This window comes from Pinus tabuliformis, chromosome 1_1 (assembly GCF_031772625.1).
Source record: "Pinus tabuliformis cultivar Carrire ecotype Pingquan chromosome 1_1, CPIR1, whole genome shotgun sequence".
In the NCBI taxonomy this organism is placed as follows: domain Eukaryota; kingdom Viridiplantae; phylum Streptophyta; class Pinopsida; order Pinales; family Pinaceae; genus Pinus; species Pinus tabuliformis.
The window spans coordinates 30,007,334-30,025,006 of record NC_142297.1 but is presented as its reverse complement, the minus strand read 5'-3'; the positions used below and the strand labels follow the sequence as shown (position 1 = coordinate 30,025,006).

Sequence of the window (17,673 nt, the reverse complement as noted above, 5' to 3'; positions counted from 1 at the left end):
ATCTGTTCCCCACATTGACACCAAACTTTTCTAAATTTCCCACATTGCTATACATGAATTACATTCATTGGGCTTCAAAACATATATTACCCCCAAGACAACAAATATAAACTTATAAACTTCATTTCTATGTTGTTTCTAAACATTAATTCCCCACATTGCTATACATGTATTACATTCACTTGGCTTCAAAACATATATTACTCCAAGACAACAAATATATTTAAATAGCTATACATGCATTACATTCACTTGGCTTCAAAACATATATTACTCCAAGACAACAAATATATTTAAATATATGGAGGAGAGCAATGCTTTATCAAAGCAAACACAATCTTTTCCAACACGTCTACAAGAAAATAAACATAATTTTTTAACTAGTTATTTCAGATCATAGCATGCCACCAACATACATTCAAATAAAAACAAAACTGCTGAGAGTGTACAACACGTCTACAAGAAAATAAACATAATTTTTTAACTAGTTATTTCAGATCATAGCATGCCACCAACTTACATTCAAATAAAAACAAAACTGCTGAGAGTGTACATTGGTTGGAAAACTCCACTGATAACATATATGTAACGACTTACATTCAAATAAAAACAAAACTGCTGAGAGTGTACATTGGTTGGAAAACTCCACTGATAACATATATGTAACGAATTTCTTTTTCCTGCAACAGAATTTTAGAAAATTGAACTCTAATAATGTGTAACTTCACATTCATCAAAAGTCTGCAACAACCCACTGGACATTTAAAATAGTGAGTAGACTGCTATCAAGTGGACTCCAGTAGTATTGCTTCACAGTCCAGTTAAATTGTTAATGCATGTAGAATCCCAAACTAACTGCCATTTATTTGGTCGATTAAAAGCCAGTTCCGGTCGAACCATAGTATGGGTAGCCTGGACCAGGACCTGCTCCACCACCTGTTGTGTGCAATCCTGATGGAACCAATCGTGGATCTTGGAGGGATGTTGCATATTTTGCATACTGGTTTGAGCTGTATGGTGTTGTGGAGCTTAGAACACCATATTGAGAAGCAGATGAAATTCCTCCATATGTAGGTTGTGTTGCATATGGAGGCTGAGATGCATATGCTGAGAAACCAATTGGTGGTGGTGCAGAGGTTGGTACCTGTGGACCTGGCCTATGATATGAGTTCAGGCTTGAATAGTCTGTTCCATAAGCTGTCTGCATTTGTGGAGATATTGCAGGTTGTGATGATAGCTTCTCCTTCTGACCATCAGTTGCAAGTTTCATAGTAACAGTCCTTCCCTGCATGCCAAGCACAGAACATAGGTGTCAAGATCAACAACTGCCCTTCAACTAATATGACCAACATTATCCAGTACTAGCTATTACTTACATCAATGGTTTTGTTTGGTTCCTTAAGAGCCTGCTTTGTAGCCCCCACAGTCTTAAAAGTCACAAATGAAAATCCCCTGTTGGTGACAAACACATGGCATTAACCAAGAAAAATACAGGAAAACGAGCTAGGCCTTGGAAAAACATGCATAAATCTCTAACAGCAGAAGCATGTTAAACTGCCCGTCATAAAGCAAACTGATTTATATTAGATTTGTAATCTCTAACAACAGAAGCATGTTAAACTGCCCATCATAAAGCAAACCGATTTATATTAGATTTGTAACCTGGATTTGTTAGTATTCTTATCATATGCAACTGAACCTTATTCTATCTCTCCATATTTGGAAGAAACTTCTAGAAGCTTATCCTTGGCCGTGTCATATGAAAGACCACCAATGTAAAGTTTTCTTTGAGCCTGATCTGCACTGACCAGGACCTGTGCTCGCCACTGCCAGATTGGTTACAGTAATTCTCCCCTGTACAATAAACAACAATGGATATAAAAATTACCAAAAATAGGTGTTAAATAATGAGTCAGAGTTGTTTAAAGATCGATATTCCACCATATTTAACAATGGAGTACAATAGAATTTGAGAAGTCTCAAGACTCCGACAAAACTGCAATATATAAATGGAATACCACTTTTAGCAACAATAGTTGGATTGCTTTCATTTTTCTTCAAACAAGTTTTGGGGTTTTGTGGTAAGTTAAATTTTGTTGTCTCCCCAACATCAGTTAAATATTTTTCAAAATAACAGTGATATTACCTGATACATATTCAATTAAAACTATAAAGATATTATTAGTGGAACAATAAATACAATTTAGAATTGTAAGGAGGTATCAATGTCCCAGGGGAAGATGCCTGCAAATGAAACAATGATTGCTCTATTTGAAATAAATCATAAACATCAAGGTACTGAAGGGCGACATTCAGATTTAAATATATGCATGTCTATAATGTTGGTGAAAACAATGGTCAAGATGCCTGGAAAGTCTTCATGGGATATAATATTGATAAAGCAGAAGCAAATGGGAAAATAAACATGCTTAATGCTTTAATGACAGTATCCCTCAAAATCAATAAGATATCGGTGGACAAATACAAAGCATCAAAAAAACAAAATTTACAAGATTGACAAAGGAAATACATACATCAATAGTCTTGCTAGGCTCCTTCAATGCCCTTTGGGCAGAATCCATATGCTTAAATGTGACAAAGCCAAATCCTCGTGACTTTCCTGATGTCTTATCCATAATAAGAACGCTTTCTTCAATCTCCCCATATTGTTCAAATGCTTGAGAGGAAATATACATGCATTACATTCACTTGTCTTCAAAACATATATTACCCCCAAGACAAAAAATATATTTAAATATATGGAGGAGAGAAATGCTTTATCAAAGCAAATAGCAAGTCTTCTAGAATCAATGCAGTCAGGCTCTTGGCTAATGCTCTACGGGTCCGGGCGTAGCAGGACACTCATGACTTTAAAGAAAGTGAGAGAGCAGCTATCAAGGGAGGTTTTTGTTTGGGCAAGAGAGGAGTATGGATGGGTTTGGCTTGGGCCTCGCCATTGATAGTATCTTGTAGACCCTTTTTTAGTTACTGGTTCTGTAACAAAGAAGATCTAGCTCTTATGATTTAAGAGCAAGAAACAGGGTAAGACCCTGGAGACAGAGTAAGACACTAGAGACAGGTTGTGACGCTGTATTAAGCAACCTAGAAACATATGTGTGGTATATGTGAACTAAGCTAGATACAGAGTTGATTATTGTCTTCTTGCAGGGGAAAAAATATCTTACAGCTTTATAACTATCTTCTTGGAAGGGATAATATATCTACAACTAGAAACGGATTTGAAACAGTCTTCTTGAAGGGGAAAAAATCTCCAATACAGCTGTTTGTTAGATGTGTATTAGACAACTTAGACACAGAGTAAGACCCTAGAAACCGTCGTTTGGTATATGTTTATTAAGCCTTGAAACATATTCTTTAAGAGCTAGAAACAACATAAAGTGCTATAGGTGGACTAGCCTAAAAATATGAAAGCAAGAAATAGTGGCTTGGGGCATCTGGCTGGCTAGGAATGCAGATCTCTTCGAGGAGAGATATATCCCCCACTTTTCAATGTGCATCTCAAGTAAGAACAGTCTTTGGAAGCAGCCATTCCAAAGATGCAGATTCAGAGACAGCTAATTCATGAATCAATTGACAAATCAGGAGCATTGGGGTACTTTGACGGTGCCAGTCAAGGCACTCCAACTATGTGTGGGGCAAGAGGCATCATCTTCCTTAGCGTAGTACACCTAATAAAATTAAAGGCTGGGTTGGGAGGAGGCTCACACAATTATGCACAACTATTGGCATTGAAGTTACTAATGAAATTAGCTGCAAAGGTGTGACAAGGTCCCACGTGTTTGGAGACTCCTTGGTAGTTCTTAATTGGATGAATGGGAAATTCAAGATGGGCAATCTGGTGTTGAGCCCTATCTTTGAACAGATGAAAATAATAAGGCAGTGTTTAATACCATTTCCTTCCTCCATGTCTATAGGGAGCGCTTAACACAGAGGTAAACACACTTTCCAAAGAAGGCATTTAGTTAGTTGTTAACAATTGGGTGATTTCAGAAGGTAAGGATGGATCAGTATTTAATGAAAGCACACTGGTTGTGCATGAATCCTGAGTCTGGCTTCTCAGCATTTAGTTTCACTTTGACACGCTGATAGGAGATCTAATTGAGCTTCTATTCGCATAGCATCTCTCTGATCCGATCGCTTGCACTCGCGCACTAGTCAAATCGTCTAGCTATTGGGTGAAATAGCATTAAACCCTGTACTTCTGGCCTAGCTTGGCCCATTTCCTTTAAAGAGCTTAGAGCTGCTACGCGACCTTGTGCGTGAGTGTGATTAATAGGGGAGTGGGCTGTGGGCGGTAGGTGGCCCTCTGCAGTGAGTCTCTCAAAAGGATAAGATGCTACAATACTACATTTTAGGACACAACCCCACCGGTGATGTAGGTAAGAGCTTAATTGGGGAGTAATAGTTACGAACAAAACCTTACCACTGCGACTCGAACCATGGGTGGATTTTGGGCTGGGAGACTAAGCTGCATCTTGAGTGTGATTAAATGAGTGGACAGGCTTATGAGGGTCGGGGTGGAACATTCCCTGAGGACGAATTGACTAAGTCTGAATAGCTAAGACAGGCAACCTCGCACCGAACACCGTTGAGAAACACTCCGATGCAAGGCGAGGAACTGTGCATTCCTGCAGCATAGTCGGAGTGGAACCGGGAGTGACTGAATCGAAAAGCTCGAATTATCAAACAGAATTGGAGGATTTATCTAGTTATTTAATCACGGTAGCATGACATTTTCTCTCGATGCTCTAATCAATCAGTGAAATTTTCAAATTCTCAGTGATCTAGCTATCTTCAGCGATCAATTCACTAGCAGAACCTCAGCGAATTCATACGCTCTCACCAAGTGCAAAGGGAGCGTCGTATATAGAGAGATCTGTACATTTAGTCTCAGATCCTAAGCGAGGTGGAAGCAACAAAGACAGGGACAGAGACTACAGGCAAGGACAGGCTAGGAAAACCACAGAGCAATTAGGGCCAGTAGAGACAAGGAACAGCAGCAGAGATAGTAGCTAGTAGGACAGGCAGAAAACATACAGAGGTGGGGACAAAGACATGGAATCTCTATCTTGAAAAGGTTGGGCACTTATTAAGGGATACATTATTTCTTTCATTATATATATTATCGCGTTATCTCAACGGTATAGGGAACCAGTTGTGGATACCTGTGGCCCTGGCCTATGATATGAGTTCAGGCTTGGATAGTCTTTTCCATAAGCTGTCTGCATTTGTGGAGAGACTGCAGGTTGTGATGATAACTTCTCCTTCTGACCATCAGCTGCAACTTTCACAATAACAGTCCTTCCCTGCATGCCAAGCATAGAACATAGGTGTCAAGATCAACAACTGCCCTTCAACTAATATGACCAACATTATCCAATGCTAGCTATTGCTTACATCAATGGTTTTGTTTTTTTTGGTTCCTTAAGAGCCCGCTTTGTAGCCTCCACAGTCTTGAAAGTCACAAATGCAAATCCCCTGTTGGTGACAAATACATACAACATTAACCAAGACAAATACAGCCAAACGAGCTAGGACGAGGACGAGGACCTGCTCCACCACCTGTTCCAGTCGAACCATAGTATGGGTAGCGTGGACGAGGACCTGCTCCACCACCTGTTGTGTGCAATCCTGATGGAACCAGTCGTGGATACCTGTGGCCCTGGCCTATGATATGAGTTCAGGCTTGGATAGTCTTTTCCATAAGTTGTCTGCATTTGTGGAGATACTGCAGGAACTTTTACCAATATTCATAAACTTAGAAAATAAGGTAAAATTATAAAAACAAGATAAAATGTATGGAAGCCATGACCAAAAAGAAAACTTTTACCACTGCAGCTTCCATTTCGTGCAAGGTGCATAAAGTTTGAAATTCCTTTGTCTGCACACAATCCTGAAAAACGACGTTGAACACAAAGCCGCAGTCTATCTTGCTTTCAAATTTGTTTGGAAAATTATGAAAATTTCTCAAGATTTTGATAAGATATGGCAGATTTTTTTTTTAATTTTTCTGAAAAACGATGTTGAACACAAAGCCGCAGTCTATCTTGCTTTCCAATTTGTTTGGAAAATTATGAAAATTTCTCTTGATCAAATATGGCAGATTTTTTTTTAAATTTTGTATATCTAAATTACAAGTACTAAAACCATTTCCACTCTCAAAAACTAGATTTACTTAAACATAAAACTATTTCCACCCTCAAAAACTGGATTTATTTAAACCTTCCTATTGCAATTTTTTTTTTTAAATTTTTAGCCAGATTCCGGCCACCATTTTCAACCGCTGGGCAGACGACGCCAGAAACAAATACTGAAATTGATGCAAACTGTACCCCGGAAACAAATACTGAAATTCATGCAAACTGTACTTCTTGTGAGAACCATGGTCAGTAGGGGAAGGACAAAAGGGTTTTAAAAGAATAAAATAAAAAGTATCATCAGATTCTAGGAACGTACTCTCGGCATTCCTAGCCCCTGGAATCGAGCCCAAAGTCAAACAGCACTCAGCGGCAGACCTGTAACTTAAAGCATTCTAAGGTTTGTCAGCCAACCCCCATAAGATTTTCATCTTCACACATTTAGACGCCCGCAACACATCCAGCATCTTCAAATGCCGGACACTGAGCAGCTCTTCAGAAACGTCTAATTCTGTCCAGCAGCGGCGGCCCCTTGTAAGCTCTTCAGCTTCTTGCAGCTAAATGTCTGCAACTTCATCAAGGACTTCAAATGCTCAAGCCTGGAAGCTCTTTTAACTCATAGCATTCAGAAACGTCTAGTTTTCTGAGCTTGGTCAGTTGATCAAAACCCAGTATACTCTTCAGCTTTGCACATCCAGATGCCTGCAACACCTCCAAGGACTTCAGATGTCCAACGCCCAGCAGCTCTTTTAACTCACAGCAGTTGGAAACGTCTAGTTCTGGGAGCTGTGTCAGCTGTTTCAAACCGTTATGCTTTTCAGCTTCATACATCCAGATACCTGCATCACCTCCAAGGACTTCAAATATCCAACGCCTAGCAGCTCTTCTAACCCATTGCACAGATGAACGCGTATTTCTCGCAGCTGCATCACCTGCGCCAAATCCGCTATGCTCATCAGCTTCAATTTAGGACAGTTGTACAATTTCAGTTTTATGAATGCATTTGGCAATGTCCGAACCTCAATCAGATCTTCAAATACCTCTGATATTGATGTGTCGTATCTTTGATAAATCCCCAAAGGAGTCGGGAAGCCTCTCCAAGACATGGTTGTAAGACATTTGGATGTGTTCCAGCCTCGATAAATTCCCGAAGGAATCTGGCAGAGATCTCAATTTTCCAATGCTCAGAACCAAGTGTTTCAAGGAACGCAGATCACAGAATTCCTTCGGAATTTCGACAGTAGGCTCTGCCCTTATATCCACCACCATCAGTTCCAGGCTATGTTACCAGAAACGGGAAACGAAACGAGAAACGAGAACGAGACGAGAAACAGTGTTCAGAGGTTTCGCATTCAAGAAACGAGGAGAGAGAAAATATAAAGAAAATATAAAACAAAACATTCATTTACATTGCTGAAAATGTAATCATCCCATTTATGATTTACCCATGATTTACCCATAATGGATTAGTGTGTATGGCCAGACCCCGGGCCGAATATATGACCCTGCTCCAATGCTAGGGAGATACAACAGTGGACTCTTATGACCTGCTACATTGCAGTGAGATATAACAGTGGATTATAGCCTGCTCCAAATTAGTAACTTCTAACCTTGTGGGATTGATGTTGGGCGTAGAGTTTGGCTTGATTATGCTATTTGAGTTATAAAAACTATAGCTTCATCAGAAAAATGGGAGATAATGGAAAATACATTAATGTAATAGGAAATGCCACAAATCTAAATGCCACAAATCTCGATTATAAATAAACTATGGTCCAAATTGGCAATTGAACCGACATGTGCAATGAAACTATGTGCTTTCAATCAAACTATAGGTTCCCTGTGTGATCCAAATCGTCGACATTCTTCAATGTGCATTGTTGAAGATACACACCCCAAACCTTCTACAGAGCGCTTTTGTTTCTTTTTTGTTCCGTGGTATCCTATTTATAATAGCAAATAAACATTTTAATTCTTGACAAAATTATATTTACCTGCACATCCTCTTGCCACAATATTTCCAATATAAAAGCATGCACATTAACACCCTCAACTTCTCCATTGGAATCTAAGGAGGGAGGGAATAGCAGAGACAGACGCGCCAGCGAAACCATAATAGATTTGGTGAGTCTACCCCTCCAAAGGGCATATCAAGTGATCTTCTTTCATGTCAACATCAAGAAGTTGCAAGTTCTTCATTTTGTAGCACTTAAGTCTTTCATAAGTTTTCTCTGCAACGAAGGTATAGAGATTGTTGCCGCTGTGTTGCAGGTCTCTAAGTTTAGTGCGCGTTGAATAGTTTGTGTTGAGGAAGAGAATTGTTGGTCGTTTCTGTTCAAGTCATTTTGAATAGTTTGTGTTGACAAAGAGCATTGTGCGTCCTTTCTGTTCAAGTCATTCTGTGCTGAGGAAGAGCATCATATCATGTTGAAGTGATTGGCCAGCGACGAATGACCACTTCAGGATGACTACCGTCTTCACGATTATCGGCACCTGCCTGACTGGTTCGTGGACGATTTTTAATACTTCCAGATTTCTGAATAAGTTTAGTGTATTGATGTTTAAAAATTATGCCATGAATATTGCAATTTTATTTGTAAATTAAGATAAAATTATCAAATATCCACAGAGCATTGTAAATTAAGATAAAATTATCAAATATCAACAGAGCATTGTAAAGGGTAATAAGACCTTTTAAGTAAATTTTTAAAGGTTTGAAATTAATTGAAAATATTTTTTTTAAAATTAAACCTTATAAACTGAATTGATCATGATCAATATTAAACTATTGATGTTCAACTATCAATGTTAAACTAACACTGATCCACATACAAATCAGGGACTTCCAATAACAAACACTACGAAGTTCTAACCAAAAAAACATCAAATAAAAACTATTCAAGTAAACTACACCATATAAAAACTAATCAAGATTTTTGCTTCGATAGGATTAATGGCAGAAGTTGCTTCGATAGGATTAATGGCAGAAGGATATCGATAATGGCAGAAGGATATAGAAGGATATCGATAGGATTAATGGCAGAAGTGTCCTCAGACACGTAATTTTATTAATAAAAAAAACAATTACATAATTGATTTTGCAAGAGTTTACACCCGAACAATCAAACACTTTTGCAATGAGCTATTTATAAGCTCCATGTCCTAACTACTTCTAATTATGGATTAATTATTAAATAACAAGTGTCCATTTACAATAAATGCTATTCAAACCAACTGGCTAACTAATCTCCTAAAATAGAGCCTAAGATACGACACATTTGGAGAGTCATATCTAATTACAACAATATGCTAATTCTAATTACAACAATATGCTAATTCTAAAAGTAAATAATTAAACATTCTAGAATAATAATTATTAATTTAATATCTTAAATTAATAATTATTTTATTCTAATTTTATAACCTATTATAAAATTGTATTTTTAGATCATCTAACAAGGATGGAACATAGTCTTGCCATCTACCTTCCAATTTCAGGTCTGACGGACTTGTGAATCGAGACAACTCCCAAAAGCTCTGACGGACCTGTGAATCGAGACAACTCCCAAAAGCTCTTCAACTTCATGCAGGGCCTTCAACACCACAAGTTACTGTAGACATTCAACATCTGGCCTCTCTTCTAACTCAGGGCATAAAGAAACATCTAGTTCTCGAAGCTGTGCCAACCCCTTTATTCTCTTCAGCTTCGTACAGCACCGTGCCTGCAACTTCATCAAGGACTTCAAACGTTCAAAGCCTGGCAACTCTTCTAACTCTAAGCAGTAAGAAACGTCTAGTTCTCGAAGCTGTGTCATCTGCTCCAAGCCCTGAATGCTCTTCAGCTTCACACATTCAGATGCCCGCAACACCACCAGTGACTCCAAACATCCAACATCTGGCATCTTCTCTAACTCATAGCAGCCAGAAACATCTAGATATTTAAGCTGTGTTACCTGTTCCAACCCCTGTATGCTCTTCAGCTTCTTACAGTTAGTTGCCAGCAACTCCTTCAAAGACTTCAAATGTTCAATGCCTAGCAGCTCTTCCAACTCAAAGCAGTTACAAACGTGTAGTTCTAGGAGCTGTGTCAGCTGCTCCAAAACTTGTATGCTTTTCAGCTTCACACATCCAGATGTCCGCAACACATTCAATGAAATCAAATGTCCAACACCTCTTAGCTCTTCTAACTCAGAGCATCCAGAAACATCCAGCTTTAGCAGTTGTGTCAGCTGCTCCAAGCCCTGTATGCTCCTCAACTTCACACATTCACATGCCCGTAACACCATCAAAGATGATAAATATCCAACACCCTGCATTTCTTCTAACTCACGGCATCCAGACACATCTAGTTCTACAAGGTGTGTTAGCCGTGGCAATCCCCCTAAGCTCTGCAAATATCCAACACCTGGCATCTCTTTTAACTCGGAGCAAAAAGAAACATCTAACTCTCGAAGTTGCGTCAACTGTGCCAAACCTTGTATGTTCTTCAGCTTTCTACAGCTACGTGCCTGCAACTTCCGCAAGGACTTCAAATGTTCAACGCTTAGCAGCTCTTTTAACTCAAAGCAATAAGAAACCTCTAGTTCTCTAAGCTGTGCCATCTGCTCCAAACCCTGTATGCTCTGGAGCTTCACACATTCAGATGCCCGCAACCACACCAACGACTGTAAATATCCAACACCTGGCATCTCTTCTAACCTGGAGCAGCCAGAAACATCTAGATCTCGAAGCTGTGTCAGCTGTGCCAACCCCTGTAAGTGCTTCAATCTCGCACAATTACATGCCCGCAACTCTTCCAATGACCTCAAATGCTCAATATCAAGTAGCTCCTCTAACTCAGAGCATTCAGAAACGTGCAGTTCTCGAAGCTGTGTCAGCTGGGTCGACCCCCTTATGCTCTTCAGCTTCTTACAGCCGCATGCCCATAACTTCTCCAACGACCTCAAATGTTCAACCCCGGGCAGATCTTCCAACTCAGAGCAATTAGAAACGTCTAGTTGTCGAAGTTTAGTCAGCTTCGCCAATACCCGTATGCTCTTCAACTTCGAACACCCAACCACCTGCAAGTTTTCCAAAGATCCCAATGTTTCTATACTTGATAGCTCCTCCACTCCGCACCTGGCAATGCTCAGCACTTGAAGTTTTGCAAGACCAGAAAGCTCTTCTATTTTCCTCAATTTAGAACAATCCCACAAGTATAGTTTTCTCAATATATAATCTCGAGATGTTACAAATTTCACGAGACTGATACCATGCTCGATGGATAGATATTGAAGGTTGGGGTAAACACCCGCAGGAACGGATACCTCTGATATTTGCATGGTGGTCAAAAAATTGACTGCGCCCATGTCCATCGGTTTCCCGAATATTCGGGGCCCTGATATTTCTGTGCTGTCCAGTTCGAAGTGTTGGAGACGAATCCGGCACTTGTCAAACGAAGAGTCCAAATTACCTGATGTTCTTTGTCCGGTTGTCTCTGTTAATATGTCACTTTTTTCTATAACACTTAGCGGCTCTGCCACTTCTTTGCGCCGTCTTACGTCGAGCGCTATTTTCCTCAATTCGGGACAACCAGTCAACTGCAGTTTTATGAGTGCATTTGGCAATGTTCCAACCTCCACCAGATCTCGGCAATCCTTGATGTCAAGATATTGAAGGTTGGGGCAAACACCGGTAGGATATAATACCTCTGATATTGATGTGTTGTGGAGTTCCAAGTGTTGGAGATGAAGCAGACAATTGTCAAAAGAAAAATCCGAATTATTCAATTCTCTTGGCCCCGTCGACTCTGCTAATGCTACACTTTTGTCTTTGATACTTGGCAGCTCCTCCACTTCTTTGCACCGGCTTACTCCCAGCGTCTTAAGTTTTGCAAAACCAGATAGCCGTTCTATTTTCCTCAATTTAGGACAATCGATCAATTGCAGTTTTATGAGTGCATTTGGCAATGTTCCAACCTCCACCAGATCTTGACAATCCTTGATGTAGAGATATTGAAGGTTGTTGCAAACACCGGTAGGAAATGATATCTCCGATATTTGTGTTTTGTGCAGTTCCAAGTGTTGGAGATGAAGCAGACAATTGTCAAAAGAAAAATCCGAATTATTCAATTCTCTTGGCCCCGTCGACTCTGCTAATGCTACACTTTTGTCTTTGATACTTGGCAGCTCCTCCACTTCTTTGCACCGGCTTACTCCCAGCGTCTTAAGTTTTGCAAAACCAGATAGCCGTTCTATTTTCCTCAATTTAGGACAATCGATCAATTGCAGTTTTATGAGTGCATTTGGCAATGTTCCAACGTCCACCAGATCTTGACAATCCTTGATGGCGAGATATTGAAGGTTGGGGCAAACACCGGTAGGATATAATACCTCTGATATTGCCGTGTTGTGGAGTTCCAAGTGTTGGAGATGAAGCAGACAATTGTCAAAAGAAAAATCCGAATTATTCAATTCTCTTGGCCCCGTCGACTCTGCTAATGCTACACTTTTGTCTTTGATACTTGGCAGCTCCTCCACTTCTTTGCACCGGCTTACTCCCAGCGTCTTAAGTTTTGCAAAACCAGATAGCCGTTCTATTTTCCTCAATTTAGGACAATCGATCAATTGCAGTTTTATGAGTGCATTTGGCAATGTTCCAACCTCCACCAGATCTTGACAATCCTTGATGTAGAGATATTGAAGGTTGTTGCAAACACCGGTAGGAAATGATATCTCCGATATTTGTGTTTTGTGCAGTTCCAAGTGTTGGAGATGAAGCAGACAATTGTCAAAAGAAAAATCCGAATTATTCAATTCTCTTGGCCCCGTCGACTCTGCTAATGCTACACTTTTGTCTTTGATACTTGGCAGCTCCTCCACTTCTTTGCACCGGCTTACTCCCAGCGTCTTAAGTTTTGCAAAACCAGATAGCCGTTCTATTTTCCTCAATTTAGGACAATCGATCAATTGCAGTTTTATGAGTGCATTTGGCAATGTTCCAACCTCCACCAGATCTTGACAATCCTTGATGGCGAGATATTGAAGGTTGGGGCAAACACCGGTAGGATATAATACCTCTGATATTGCCGTGTTGTGCAGTTCCAAGTGTTGGAGATGAAGCAGACAATTGTCAAAAGAAAAATCCGAATTATTCAATTCTCTTGGCCCCGTCGACTCTGCTAATGCTACACTTTTGTCTTTGATACTTGGCAGCTCCTCCACTTCTTTGCACCGGCTTACTCCCAGCGTCTTAAGTTTTGCAAAACCAGATAGCCGTTCTATTTTCCTCAATTTAGGACAATCGATCAATTGCAGTTTTATGAGTGCATTTGGCAATGTTCCAACCTCCACCAGATCTTGACAATCCTTGATGTCGAGATATTGAAGGCTCGATAAATCCCCTAAGGAGTCGGGAAGCCTCTCCAAGGCACGGCAGCTTTTCAGGTCGATGTGTTCTAGCTTTGATAAATTCCCGAAGGAGTCGGGAAGCCTCTCCAAGGCACCGCAGTAAGACAGGTCGATGTGTTGTAGGCTTGATAAATCCCCGAAGGAGTCGGGAAGCCTCTTCAAGGCACAGCAGTTTTTCAGGTTGATGTGTTCTAGCTTTGATAAATTCCCGAAGGAGTCGGGAAGCCTCTCCAAGGCACCGCAGTAAGACAGGTCGATGTGTTGTAGGCTTGATAAATCCCCGAAGGAGTCGGGAAGCCTCTTCAAGACATGGTTGTTAGACAGGTCGAAGTGTTCCAGCCTCGACAAATCCCCGAAACAATCTGGCAGAGATCTCAATTGTCGAATTCGCAGAAACAAGTGTTTCAAGGAACGCAGATAACAGAATTCCTTTGGAATTTCGACAGTACCGTATCCTCTTATATGTACCACCATCAGTTCCAGGTGCTTCAACTGTCCTATGGAGTTGGGAATTTTCTTGAGGCTATAAGCACTAATCCGCAACTCCCGCAACCGGGAAGGTGTCTGCAGTATATTCAGGTTTTCTAATTAGTCTAAATATAATAGATAATTGTCCTCTACAGAGCGCTTTTGTTTCGTTTTTGTTCCGTCGTGTCCTATTAATAATAGCAAATAAACATTTTAATTCTTGACAAATTGTATATTTACCTGCAAATCCTCTTGCCACAATGTTTCCAATTCATACCCCTCCACTTCTAACACCCATAACTTCTTCATTGGAATATAAGGAGGGAGGGAAGCGCAGGGACACTTGCGCCAGCGAAACCATAATAGATTTGGTGAGTCCATCCCATCCAAAAGGCATTTCAAGTGATCTTCTTCCATGTCAATATCAAGAAGTTGTAAGTTCTTCATTTTGTAGCGTGAAAAGGATGCAAGCTCATTACCCACATCTGAGTCTGAGTCTGAGTCTGCACGCTCATCATAATAATGTTCCCAATGTAACATTCTAATTCCCCGCACTTTGGTTGCTTCCTGTACATTTTTCAAAATCAATGACGAAGTAAGAAATTGTACCCGGATTTTTATTGAAAGGTCTATAGAAGATTGAAAGATTGACTACTTACAGAAGATTGTTGCAACAAATCCTCTGTATGCTTTGTCCCACGCCAAAGCCTACACGGATCATAATAATGTTCCCAATGTAACATTCTAATTCCCCGCACTTTGGTTGCTTCCTGTACATTTTTCAAAATCAATGACGAAGTAAGAAATTGTACCCGGATTTTTATTGAAAGGTCTATAGAAGATTGAAAGATTGACTACTTACAGAAGATTGTTGCAACAAATCCTCTGTATGCTTTGTCCCACGCCAAAGCCTACACGGGAATCCCGGAGTATTATTAGCAAGATATCTCCCCATATCTCTGAGGTGATCGTGCATTCTTATACGATATTCCATTGGCCTCTCATACATGTAGAATGAATTCTCGTCAATAATGTCCAATTCGACGAGGCATTTACTCAATAAATTTTCAAAGCCGCCTTTGCCATTCCAACCTGACGCCTTCCATACTCTGATGGCGGTATCCCTGCTTTCTCCAATTAAAAAGCAGGCAATATCTAAGAAAATATATTGTTCCTCTCTCGGAAGTGCATCGTAACTAATCTGAAGGCTCTTTTGTATCTCATGGGGAAGTGCTTTTCTAAGTTCCTCCAATTCATTTTTCCAGTAAGATTTATTGGTGTTTCCATAGAGAAGCCCCCCAAAGACTTTTAAGGATAAAGGCAATCCATTGCAAGCCTTTAAAAATTGATTAACGAGATCTTCAAATCCCGGCATTGGATGGGGCTGGCTAAAAGCATGCGAACAGAAGAGCTCTCTGGAGCGTTCTGTATTAAGGCCAGTCAACTTATAAATTGATGGCTCTTGTACTCCTGACCTTGTGAGGACATTCTTGTCACGGGTTGTGATTAAAATTAAGCTACTAGGGGGTAGAGGAAAGATACCTTTATCTGCAACCGGCAAAAGTGCATGTACTTGTTCATGATGATCTACATCATCTAGAACAAGCAGGACTGGAGCAGATAAGTCTGAGAAATGCTTCCTGAGAATCTCTAATCCTTCATCCTTGCTGTCTATTGGTTCCTCAGATGCACTTAAGTCTTTCAGAAGTTTTCTCTGCAACGAAGGTATAGAGATTTTAACATTTTCTCGTACATCAATTAAAAAACAGGATTTACTGTATCTTGAACTCTTTCTGTTGAAGAGTTCTTTAGCCAGCGTTGTCTTCCCCGCTCCACCCAAGCCGGTGATGCCAACAAACTGAACTCTTTCACTGTGCTGCTGCAATGATAATTTCGTTTCAAACTCTTCCACCTTCTCTTCCAAACCCGTGGGATATCTGGCAACATTCAACTTTTTTTTGCCTTTTTTCAATACAACTTCCACGAGCCGATCCAGTAGTTCCCCTTCATCGCTAGTTATTTACAAGAAAAATAAATATAACTATTAATAAGATTATCAAATAAATAAAACTATAGCTAAAGTATCATTTTCATGGTGCATTTTGTATTGAAACTAAAATAGGAAGAGGGAGAAGAGTCGAGGTCCTTACCCGTTAAACCCCTCATCCAGATCAAACCCACTTATGTCTGCAACCCGTGAAAGAGCGTTTCTCCAGTTCTCGATAGTTTTGGAGTCGTAACGCGGTTCACAATCATACTTTCTCTTCTTTTCGAGATTGCGTAGAGATGTAGCATAGACTCCTTCGCCCTGTGTCCTCCGAAGTTCAGTTGGCTTTACATGGTGAAACACTGGAATAATAGGAGCCCCCGACTCCAACATGAACAGAAGCTCGTCCAGGCACCATTGTGAATCGGCATATGTGGGTGAAAAAATTGCAATCTGGACGGACGCGGTTCTGATAGCGCCTTTTATTTGACATGGAAACTCTTCTCCTTCTTGCAGTTCCTGGTAGTCGAGAAAAACTCGCAGTCCATAGGAAATGAGCCGGCGGTACAGATGACTGGCGAAGGTCTTCTTAACGTCTGGCCCTCTGTGGCTGATGAACACGTCGTAGCAGCTATTGTTGTTGGAATGAGCAGCGGTGGAGGTGGAAGCAGCCATTGTCGAATGAAAAATAGAAACAGAGATTGGAAATTCTCGGATGATCGATGAGGTCGGATACAAACTGGTAAGGAGGGCCTGAGTTAGCAGATGAGATGGATACAAAGCGCAAAGGAGGAGCTTAGTTAAGAGTGCTTCGAAATGGCGGATAAATTCGAGGGAGGGTTGCAATGTAAAGCCTCTGTTTTTGTGGAGAAATGTATCTCAACATTCACTCGCCCTCATTTATACTCATCAGCTGAATACCAACGACCGGACTATAAAAGAAAATGTTACCGTTACCAATCCGCGTATTTCGACGCGTTTTTACTTGAGAATGCGTAGAGTTAGATTCACTATTAAACGTGTGTCTCTTTACCTTAAATGATTCTTAATTCTCACTTTAATATCCAAAAATTTAATAAATCATCGTTTATCTCATATTTTACTTTACCTTTAAAGATTTTTCATTTTTACTTTATAACATGTTATAATTTAATTTTACCAAGGGAACAACGGTAAATACCATAGTTACCAACGATTCAAACATCATTAATACATTGCGACACTTCCGACTAAATTTCTTCTCAAAATAAAAGGAGCATTGATTATTTCTAGGAAACAAATTTAAAATCATCACATGTACCGGGCTCCACACGCAGTATAGTGTAGGCTGCGCGGGGTATGCTCTGCAACTTTGACACGCATACAAAGAACAAGGAGAGAGTGGGTTAGATCAAAACTCTCCAACAAACCGCATAAGGACACACATACATATAAAAAAGTGAGATGGTCCAACCAACCACGTAGGAAAGGAGTTTGCTTTACAAGTGCCCGTAGCCCTCTCAAAATCAAAAGAATATTGACTCTTTAATGTTAGTTCTTTATATATTCCACCCGTTCACACGAATCTATTTTACCCTCCTCTACTTTATAAATCTTTTTAATATAAAAATATGATTTCCTTTATTTTAAATTCTTTTTTATATAATTTAAAATTTCCTTATCATTTTCTGCC

At 40.0% G+C, this 17,673-nt stretch overlaps 1 protein-coding gene and 1 pseudogene across 2 annotated transcripts; both read right to left on the bottom strand.

Annotated features, from left to right (window-relative positions):
• Nucleotides 1-574: 574 nt before the first annotated feature.
• On the bottom strand, nucleotides 575-2,696 carry LOC149211446 (UBP1-associated protein 2C-like; annotated as a pseudogene). Its single transcript, XR_016249999.1, has 4 exons — nucleotides 2,535-2,696; nucleotides 1,663-1,854; nucleotides 1,377-1,452; nucleotides 575-1,285 (listed from the first exon to the last, which is right to left on the bottom strand). The product of XR_016249999.1 is annotated as a UBP1-associated protein 2C-like (transcript).
• A 2,522-nt stretch (nucleotides 2,697-5,218) lies between these two features.
• Nucleotides 5,219-16,893, bottom strand: LOC149211445 (uncharacterized). Its single transcript, XM_089391499.1, has 7 exons — nucleotides 16,165-16,893; nucleotides 14,877-16,026; nucleotides 14,674-14,784; nucleotides 14,255-14,581; nucleotides 9,644-14,110; nucleotides 5,419-5,758; nucleotides 5,219-5,327 (listed from the first exon to the last, which is right to left on the bottom strand). The coding sequence occupies exons 1-5, from the start codon at nucleotides 16,674-16,676 to the stop codon at nucleotides 9,767-9,769; spliced, it is 6,444 nt and encodes a 2,147-aa protein (XP_089247625.1). The 5' UTR covers nucleotides 16,677-16,893; the 3' UTR covers nucleotides 5,219-5,327; nucleotides 5,419-5,758; nucleotides 9,644-9,766.
• Nucleotides 16,894-17,673: the final 780 nt, after the last annotated feature.

What these genes read in the sequence shown, in the direction of transcription:
- LOC149211445 (XM_089391499.1), bottom strand. Translation starts at nt 16,676, where the DNA reads ATGGCTGCTTCCACCTCCACCGCTGCTCATTCCAACAACAATAGCTGC. An exon ending in CTGGATGAGGGGTTTAACGG is followed by an intron (nt 16,027 to 16,164) that starts GTAAGGACCTCG and finishes GTAAATAACTAG; the next exon opens with CGATGAAGGGGAACTACTGG. An exon ending in ATTTGTTGCAACAATCTTCT is followed by an intron (nt 14,582 to 14,673) that starts GTAAGTAGTCAA and finishes AAAAATGTACAG; the next exon opens with GAAGCAACCAAAGTGCGGGG.